The sequence below is a fragment of the Oratosquilla oratoria genome, chromosome 18, assembly GCF_046742065.1.
Source record: "Oratosquilla oratoria isolate Oo_2021 chromosome 18, ASM4674206v1, whole genome shotgun sequence".
NCBI lineage: Eukaryota > Metazoa > Arthropoda > Malacostraca > Stomatopoda > Squillidae > Oratosquilla > Oratosquilla oratoria.
Genome location: NC_134794.1, coordinates 65,783,322 through 65,793,541, shown reverse-complemented (window position 1 = coordinate 65,793,541; position 10,220 = coordinate 65,783,322). Strand labels below are relative to the sequence as shown.

At 38.4% G+C, this 10,220-nt stretch overlaps 1 protein-coding gene across 3 annotated transcripts; it reads right to left on the bottom strand.

Moving 5' to 3' along the window:
• Positions 1-891: 891 nt before the first annotated feature.
• Positions 892-9,815, bottom strand: LOC143035349 (uncharacterized). 3 transcript variants are annotated; one of them, XM_076202338.1, is made up of 2 exons: positions 9,359-9,815; positions 892-2,862 (listed from the first exon to the last, which is right to left on the bottom strand). In XM_076202338.1, exon 2 carries the CDS (start codon positions 2,721-2,723, stop codon positions 2,034-2,036), a length of 690 nt encoding a protein of 229 aa, XP_076058453.1. In that variant the 5' UTR covers positions 2,724-2,862; positions 9,359-9,815; the 3' UTR covers positions 892-2,033. The 3 variants fall into 3 exon arrangements, with proteins under 3 accessions (XP_076058453.1, XP_076058455.1, XP_076058454.1); XM_076202340.1 differs by having other exon boundaries at positions 9,564-9,815; XM_076202339.1 differs by having other exon boundaries at positions 9,744-9,810.
• Positions 9,816-10,220: the final 405 nt, after the last annotated feature.

Below are 10,220 nucleotides of genomic sequence, written 5' to 3'. Positions count from 1 at the left end.
CTCCATTAAATCCCATGGAGGAGAGCATTTCCGTTGTTCTCTTGGCAGCATGTGCTGGTGCATTATCATGCATAAAAATGACTTTTGTGAGCTTTGATAATGGGAGTTCATCCAGCCAGTCTGAGAGGACATTTTCAATAAAGTCACAGTATGTTGTTGCAGTAATTTTCACACCTTCTGGCACTTTAAATGGGCCAATCATAGTGTCTCCCATGATACCTGCCCAAAACATTACTTCTCCATCAGGCCCGTCTAATGTGGCTCGGCACTCATCTGTAAATAATATATTCTTAACATCGGTTTTCATGTGTTTCCTCGCCCATTCTAGCCTAGCTTTTTTGTGTTTCGGTGCCAATGGAGGCCTACATGTAGGTTTATTATATTTAGCAAGTTGAGACAATATCTTATTTCGGGTTGTTTTGGAGACATCTTGAATTCCAGCATCTGCAAACAAGGTTTTACTTGTAGTTCCAGGGTTTTTCTTTACGCATCGCTTAAGATGAGAGATGTCATGTGATGTAACAGACTTGAACTTCCCTTTATCACTGCGCACTTTCCTAAATTTGGGATTTTGTAAAAATCTACGAATTGTCTTTATATGTCGACCTAGTTTCTTGGCTACTTCACCAGCTGACTTTCCTTGCGCTAGTTCCTTTGTAATTTTGTTTCTCTCACACTCTGTAAGATCTCTCCCACGCCCCATTCTTTAATATTCAATAGGAGGACTATTATCTCTGTTCACCTGAAAAACAAAACAATTTGATTATTAAAAAACTAACAAAGATACTGACTTCAAATTTTAATGAAAGGCTACTGATAGTGTAATCTAATGCCATGTAAATTTTCATCTAAATCGACGTAGTAGTTATTGAGATATGGTAAAAATTCATCATGGACTATTATCTCCGGTCGTAGTGTAGGGCTGCAGTTTTCCACTTTGTGAAATCCAAGGCAACAATTGATTGATTCTGTGCTTACATTAACCTTTTGCCATTCTTAAACAACATACCTGCATGTCTTTTTGTTTGAGGGTAACTTTGATTTGGTAATACACCACAAACTCCCTTGTTCAAAGCTAGGATGATGCCTCACAAAAGGACTTGGGTTTAGGTGACTGGGGACTATTGTTCAGGGTGCATGTCCTTAATACTGAACATCTGATCTCTCTCATGGTTGACAGCTGCACATGGTACTGCTATATCACAGTGGACACCCTTGTTTAAGGATAATCATGGTCCATGAATATAATAAATGTCTCAATTTTCTTTTCTGTTGTGGTAATTTTACATTACAATACAATATAAATTTCTTTTTAAATGCTAAATGTTCTATACATTTTTCCATTATGTCAATTTACAAAATCGACCTGAATAGGATTTTTATATACTATACATAGTTTAGCATACTAGAAAAAAAAATAATTATCTATAACAAATAATTTATGTGGTTTCTATTGCATAAATATCTTAATAATTTAACTTCTTAGTTACCATATAGCTAGAGCTAGGTATAATAGCAATGAAGATAATACAAAGGTAGCCTGTGTTCAAGGTTTCATGCAAAAAGTTACCACATCCTTAGTAGTTAGTAAGACTACTCTTACATGAGAAAGTTGTGCTCCATAGTTCCCATGGAAAAAAAAATCTCACCTATGTGGGTCATCATATATCTTTCAGTACCAGTCTGGTGAGAAAGGCAGAACACACAAGTTACAATGGGAAGGTTTCTCTCTCATACCGGTTGTCATATGATCACTGAGATATTTCTATATGAAAGGCGAATCACATAAGTTATTGAAAAGGATTCCCTCCTATGTTGGCCATCATATGCACTTTGATGTAAATCTAGTGAGAAAGCTGCATTGTAAAAGTCACACTGAAAAGGTTTTTATCCAGTGTAGGCTACTACACACTTTTTGAGAACTCGTTTATAAATAAGCTGCATTACAATGATCACAACAGAAAGGTTTCTATCCTTTGGTTCATTCTATGCATTTTGACACACTCTTTTATGAAAAAAACGCATCACAGAGGTCACACTGTGTGGGTCATCATATGCAGTTTGACATTACTCTTTTGTGCAAAAGTTGCAATGCAAAGGCTACACTGGAAAGGTTTAAGTCCTGTATGAGACATCATATGTCGTTCCATACTACTTTTTCGTAAGAAAGCTGCATCACAAATAGTACACTGGAAAGGCTTCTCTCCTGTGTGGATCATTGCATGTCTTTTCAGATCACCCTTTCGTGAGAAAGCTACTTCACACTGATCACACTGGAAAGGCTTCTCTCCTGTGTGGGCCATCTCATGCCTTTTGAGATGACACTTTTGCATGAAAGTTGCACTGCACTGATCACACTGGAAAGGTCTGTCTCCTGTATGAGACATCATATGTCGTTCCCTACTCCTCTTGTGTGTGAACCCCGCATTACAAATATCACACTGGAAAGGCTTTTCTCCTGTGTGGCCCATTACATGCCTTCTCAGGTTACCCTTTCTCGAGAAAGCTGCATCACAACGATCACACTGGAAAGGCTTCTCTCCTGTGTGGATCATCACGTGCCTATTGAGATGACACTTTAGTAAAAAAGCCGCACTGCAGCGATCACAATGGAAAGGCTTCTCTCCTGTGTGGATTACTGTATGCTTTCTGAGACTCCTCCTTGTCGAAAAATCTTTACCGCACATCCCACACTGGAAGGTGTTTCCTCCTATGAGACTCATCTCATAAAATCTGTGATTACTCTTGTAAGAGAGCAAAATGTAGCTCACATTGAACCACTCTCTTTTCTGTTTGGGTCACTATTATATGGTGAGTATATGAATTACAAGTCCCTGTTCCAATAAATCTTGATGCCTTATTCTGAAAAACAAAAGTTATTTGCCTTTTGCAATGAAACATTATCATTTAACTTTTGGAGAACATATAATACTAGTAGCATGAACATTTTGTACACATGACAAGCTACCTATATGCCAAGGTCTTTTTCTTCCTTATAAGGAAAGTAACCACATCAAAAGGCAAGTACCCACCTCCACCCATTCCACTCCCATCCACCACACTTTCCTCCCTTTCATCTTAGCTCCTTGTGGATGACAGGCCATCCCTGTATCCTACCCACTCCCCTGGGTCAGAAGCAAAGCAGCAAGACACAGCACATCCACAGTAGTCACTTCATTTGATTAGTGACTCCCCCTCTCTGTCCCCTCATGCAGGCTGTGTCAAAAATATCATTCATACATAACCACTCCCTAACCCCCATCCCCTCCCTCCCTTGCATCACAGTATCATCCATACACAGCCATTCTCCACTCACTCCTCTCTCCTGCCTTCTTCCCTCCTTGCTCAACAGACATTCCCCTCCTGCTCGACTTCCCTTTTACCCCAAGCATCCACCTCATCTTCGGTCATACCCTGAAGTTCACTCCTTCACCCTCTGCTGTCCACACCTCTTTTACTAACCTTTCTTCACTCATTCTTTCTGTGTACAAACCATCCCAATAATCTTTCATCAGCCCTATCTGCCATCTCCTTTCCCACCCTAGCTCTCCTTCTCACCTTCCTGCTTCTCAGATATTTGATCTCAAACACATTTGAACTTTTCTTCTCTGTCTCTCTTTAATTCCAGGTTTCTGCCCCATATAGTGTTGTCAGCACAATCACCTTTTCATATAGTCTCTTCTTTGGATCCATCGCCAAATGCATATTTTTCATTAACACTTTTTAATCCCCAAGACAGTTACTTGCTTCTCTAAGTCTACATTTTATTTTCATCACTACTCTCTCCTGCTACCTGCAATCCCCAATACCTAAAGCTATCCATTTCCTTCAGCCTCTCTCCTTTAAGATTTACTTTCAACTTTCTGCCATCCTCTCCTTATATATCTCATCACCTTAGTTTTACCCACATATACCTTTATCTTTCTATTACATACTCTCCCAAACTCCATCACTAACTTCCTTAATCCTTTCTCTGACCCTGCCACAAGCATAGTGTCATCAGCAAACAACAACTGGCTCACCTCCTACTTTTCTCCATTTTCTTTAACCATCTCCATTCCCCTACCCCTTACCCTTGCCTTTAATTCCTGCACCCCCCCATCCATGTACACATTAAACAGCCATGGCGGCATGACACATCCATTTTGAAGTCTCACCTTTACCTCAAACCATTCTATTACCAATTATAACATAGGCTCTGCTACTCTCGTAAAAACTCTTGACTGCCCTTAACAGCTTTCCCCCAATCCCATATATCTGCAAAAGCTCCCACAGTGCATTTTTGTCTACCCTGTCATAAGACGTTTCCAAATCCATACAGGCCCAAAAAGCATCTAATCCTCTCAATTAAAACCCTCCCATATGCCTTTCCAACTACACTCAACAAACTGATCCCTGAAACTACTACACATTAGTCCCCATTTCCTTTGTAGAGCAGAACCATACAGGCATTCCTCCAGTCCTTTAGCAGTCTACTCTCCCTTAGACACACATTAAATAATCTCACTACCCAGTCCACTATTACTGTACCTCCCTTCTTCAGACACTCCACGTGGGACCCATCTAACCCAGGTGCCTTACCTAATCTCATAATTTTAAAAACTACTTGCATACATAAACCAAAGGCTTTTTCCCCCTACTTGCAACTAATCTTTTCTTATCTATCCTCCATTTTCCTCTCCCATCACTGTCATTTTCTTAGTGCCTCCCACGGCTACCCTATCCTCCTCTACATGCAACAGCTCTCTGAATTACTCCGCCCATCTTCCCATTACTGCCTCTTTTGTTAATATCTGTCCATCTGGGCCTTTTACCTTTCTTCTCTACTTGACTCACCTCCCCTTTCTCTCTTAACTTCCTTCCAAAACATCTTTTCATTACTTTCAAAAATTTCTGTCATACTCCTCCCCATTTTACATCTCTCCTTTTTGCCTCCTTTATCTTTTGTTTTGCTTCTCTTCTCTTTCTACCTCTGATATGTTTCTCTCGTCCTACTTTGCAACCAATCCCTGAATACTCTATTTTTCTCTTCTACTACTTTCTTCACTTCATCATCTCACCACTCACTACCCTTCCTTCTACTCCCTCCCATCCTCCTTGTTTCACATACCAACTTTGCACACCTTGTCACTCCCTCCTCAAAACACCCCCATTCTTCCTCCACTCCTATCTCTACTCTATCCTTCACTGCCTCCCACTCTTCTATCAGCTTCTCCTGGGACTCATTTAAACAGTTTACTCTAAGCACCTCTCTACCTTTTCCTCTTTCTCCACCTATTCTCCACTCTCAACTTACCTGCCACTAAAAAATTACCTGATATTCCCCCACTTTCACCCCCCAAGAACATGGACATCCAAAACTCTTTTCCTGAATACCACTACATAGTCCATTAATGCCTTATCAACCACCCATCCATCCACCATCCTCACCCATGTGTACTTATGTTTGACCATTTTCCTAAACACTGTGTTAGCTATCATCAACTTTCTACACACATCTCCACCATTAACTTTCCACTATGATTTTTACCTGTCACTCCATACTTCATAACCACTCCGTCTACTGGTTCATCCCCTATCCTAGCATTGAGAAATTCCAAAATCACTACATTAACATTCCTCCCAAAACTCTCTAAACACTCATTTAGATCTATCCAAAACTCCTAACACACCCATCTTCCTTCTCACAAGCATACTGCCTTTCTCTTCCCTTTTACTCTCATCTGTACCACACTCATGTACATTAAAAGACCCAAACTTTTGGGTTCTGTTAGGAAAACTCCTCCCAGACCCTCTTTTGCCTTGACTTTTTGTGTGAATGTACCCTTTAAAGTTGCAGAGAGCAGGATGCCTAGTCCCATCACACTGTCCCATTTTAGCTGCATTTATGACAAAAGTGGGAAAACTTACTGGCATTATTCTTTATTCTCCCTACCACAGGGAACAGAGGTAAAAATGGAAATATATATTCAAAGAAATGGTATAGGACAGTATTAAGAGGGGGGATAGCATAATGGAGGGACAGTCGCAGTAAAATAAAGTAGCATCATTTTTCTATGAGTAGAGATTTCCTCTAACACAGACAAAATGATGTGTGGCTCTGGTCCATAGGGGTGTTTTGTATAGTTATTAATGTATTGGCTGCATGCTATCACTGTAATTATACTGCACAATAACATGTAGCCAATACCCCAGACTGGGTGCTAATTGGGACATTTATGATAGCTCCTTAACCCATTAACTGCAGCATACTTTCTAGGTTTGGTGGATAGCTGTGATAAAACTTCCAGGAAACAGTTATCATTTACAATTAGGCACATGTTATTTGACTCCCAAATTTATATGGTGACATTTGGCAATTCATAAATTCCCTTTTTGCAGTTGTCTTGTAGGCAGCATCAGCTGCCTGATGTACAATGATGCATCACAATACTTATGATGTAAGATATAAAGTTACAGCTATATTTCTCATTCTCTTTCACTTTGAATATCAATAACCACAGAAAATATGATCAAGTCAGTTCACAGAATATGGGGGTCACTCAGCTACAACTACAAAATATAAGTAAGACACCAACACCAGCACTTTCATATACCTACTCGTGCTTCATGATGCCTATGTATGCATCATTGTATGGCATGGGTTAATCTGTAGTCATCATGGAGAGTCAATGTGATGGGGTCTCTTTCTCAAGCGTTCAACCTCATGATGCACAAATACCATCTCCAACAAAATAACAGTTCACAGAAACAATAATCTTCCCCATAAGAAAGGTACACAGTTCTGTGCAAGAGCCCTCAACCCTTCTCACTCATCTCATTACATCACACCACAACCAATTTAATGAAAGAAAAGAAAGGTAAAAAATAATAAATAAATAAATACATAAAAAAAATACATAAAATAATAATAAATAAATAAGTACATAAAATAATAATAAATCAATAAATTAAAAGAAAATGGAAAAAAGGAAGAAGGAAAAAAAAATAAAAAGGAAAAGAAAGAATTTTTTCTTAACATACACCCACATAAAAACATATTTTTCTGTATATCATAAAACAAGCTGTAAAAATCCAACAACCAAACTCCCTACTAAATCAACCCCCTCTCCCCAAATTAGCCCTAAAGAGAAATCCCTCCAAAGAGAAGCAATAACCATACTAGTAAGTTTCTTCAGGTCACCATCCAGCATCAAGATGGTACTGGCTCAGAAAAGGCTTGGACACAAGATACTGAGCACATCATCTTATATTGCACTACCCATACAACAACACAGTATTTCTTCCTTGCATAACTTACAGGCCAGTGTAGTAGATGATGTCAATTTTCTGGGAGAACGGATCTCCTAAAAGAGACCTAAGGCAATGGATTGATGACCAATTGTCAGATATTGTTTAATTTCATTTGTTTTGTTGGAAAAAGGTACAATGTTGTGCATTAGTGTTATGGGTGCACCTTTGAATTGAGTTTTATCTTCCCTGGTTGTGGTGTATTCAGTGAATGTGGGTTGTGTGGCTTCAGGTGTTGGTTCAGTTTCCTTATAAGAATTAGGTGTTCATTGTGTATATCAGAGGTATTAATATTATATGTTTGTTGTGTTGGCATTGTTGCCGTTTTGTGGTACAAAAAATTTGAAACAGGCACTGGACATTTAATTGGTTAAACTCTACTCAACAAGCACCATTGTAACTCCTCCAGGTTCTTTCACCAAAAACAGCTTTCACTTCATAGGTGCTCAATTATGGAACTCACTACCATGTCCATAGCAGTCAGATAGCAAGGTTACTTTCAAGAAAAAAGTCAAGGATTACTATATGTCTCAGCTATGGAATGAGAACAGCCACGATTTTATGTACTACTAGCCTCGTGAGGGGTACTAGACTCCATGAGTAATACCATCCAAATCTGCATTCACTCATAACCGTTCTGACCTTCCCTTTTTGTCCTTCAGAGGTTTGACGTATAACAATGTTTGATGCTCAAAACAGGTTTCCACCTTTGTTTTGCTTGTCATAGTTTGGTACATGTTTCCAGTATGGTCCGAGAACAGTTATGATCTGATCATAATACTAGTCTGGTGAATCAGGGTACCAGGCAACAAGGTAATTGGACCTTTCCCTCCAGCTCCTTATTGTTTTACTCATAACAGTACTGGTCCCCTATACCCTACTTCTGGTGCTACAGATTATAATGTATATTCACTTCCTGGTCATCAAATTGATGTGTAATTGCCCACTCCATCCTGTAATTGCCCACTCCATCCTGAAGTACAGATAATTTTTGTAATTAATTAATTTGTAATTAAGTAACATGTGACCCAATCTCTCATGTAGTATTCACTATAACTATATGCTCAAACTGTTGATGGCCTGTAACCTTCTATCCCATAATACTTGATATTTACTCCTACCCTGGGATGGACCTCCCTTTATTTTCCTACACTTGCTGCAACAGCAGTAGTATAATGCAGTATATCACTAATGGTGCACCACTGATCTGGTACTCACTCATACTGTTTTGGTACCTTTTAGTAGTATTCTGTTGTTCCTGATGCATAATGCAATGTTCTTTTAATATGTTGTTACTCAAATTTTGGTCTCAATCCTATGTTACAATCATTTTAGTAGTATTAGCAAACTAATAATAATATTTGTGTAACATGTGTACTGATTGGTATTAATCATGTGTGTTCTGGTCCCCTTAACCTCTACGTATGTTGTCGGTGTAATTTAGCGTAGATTAATAGTCTAATGAGGACCACAATGGAAATTAACTCACATTTTTTTGTTACCCTCAGCAATTGTAACTGTAACTGCAATTTCAAAATATGTGTTTTTATTTACCTGTATTTGATGTATTGCCAAATAAAATTATCATTATTATATCTGTAATACATTCTGCTCCCACCCCCTTCCCTTTCCTAAAGAATCTGACAGTTAGGTTAGGTGACAAGTGAAAGAAACTGAACCAAATATGGGCAGACAAGGTTTCATTAGCCAGACACTAGCTGATTACTATATACCATGGTAATATAAATTATATCTGATTTTTTTATTGGCAATTATTTTTTTTCTGGGGTAGTGCTTCTAGTTCTACTGTATCTTTCAATATCCCACTCCAAACCAAGGTTGGTACATTTCCTTGCAGACATAAAGGGATTGGACTTTTCCTCTTTTGCTTTAAATTATCTTTCTATGAAACTTACATTTTAACAAAATCACCTCAAACTTAAACAGCCCCAATGTAATAAAGCATTTATTCCCAAGGGCGGAGTGGAAAGAGGACCGGAATGAAAGACGATCAGATCACACTTTCTACAACTTTAAACAGAACACTTGATATATTAGCATATTATACCTTCTGGAGAGGGTATCAAAGCGTTCCTAAACACGTAGTTTCACTAAATTGTATCTTACATTTTCAAAGAAATCGGCGGTAGTTCAATTCCCTGTATGCGGTAAAGTAAAACACCCGTGGTTTATCTATCATTATTGTGATTTTTTTCAATATTAAATTGTTAGTCTTATTACTGACTTGGGGCAAATTAACCAGTGACCATTACCTTTGGGATAAAAGAAAAACACTACAATCTTTTCAGTACTGTTAGTAAACAAGTAATCCGTAGCCGATTCGTGTTTGCCTACAAATTCACTGTTTTATCTACGTGTCTTTTTTCTTTGCTTACAATCTCTATTACACTTCTGGGTTCCGTATTATGACACAAAGATAAACAAATTCTTACAAAGACATGAAAATCGGTTAAGTTAGCTCCACAAACTGCTTCATGTTTACTTCTGCCTGAAGAAAACGAAATTGTTACAGATTATAGAAAACTTAACACGGGGTGTATTAACGGGTAACTAAATTCTTTGTTTTCTGTTCGAGTGAAGAAAAACATTAGTGTCCAGTATTGCCCGAGTGACAAACACATAGCCAAAATCTTTCGAGAAATGGTGACTCTGCAAACACGGGTTTTATTAGAATATGAATTGTATGATTTTTCTATTCAATTCGAAAACATCCCCGTTTTTCATAAATGATATCACACGGAATTTAGAACGAGTTTATTTATTACATTTGGAGACTCCTTTAACTTCTCCAGGGGATGTCAAACAAGTTCTATCGTGGTACCATGTGACCATGCAGTTTGTATTTATCTATTTATTTTGTATTAACGGTGGATACCGTCTTGAATTCATGAGCACCTACCTCACAGCTA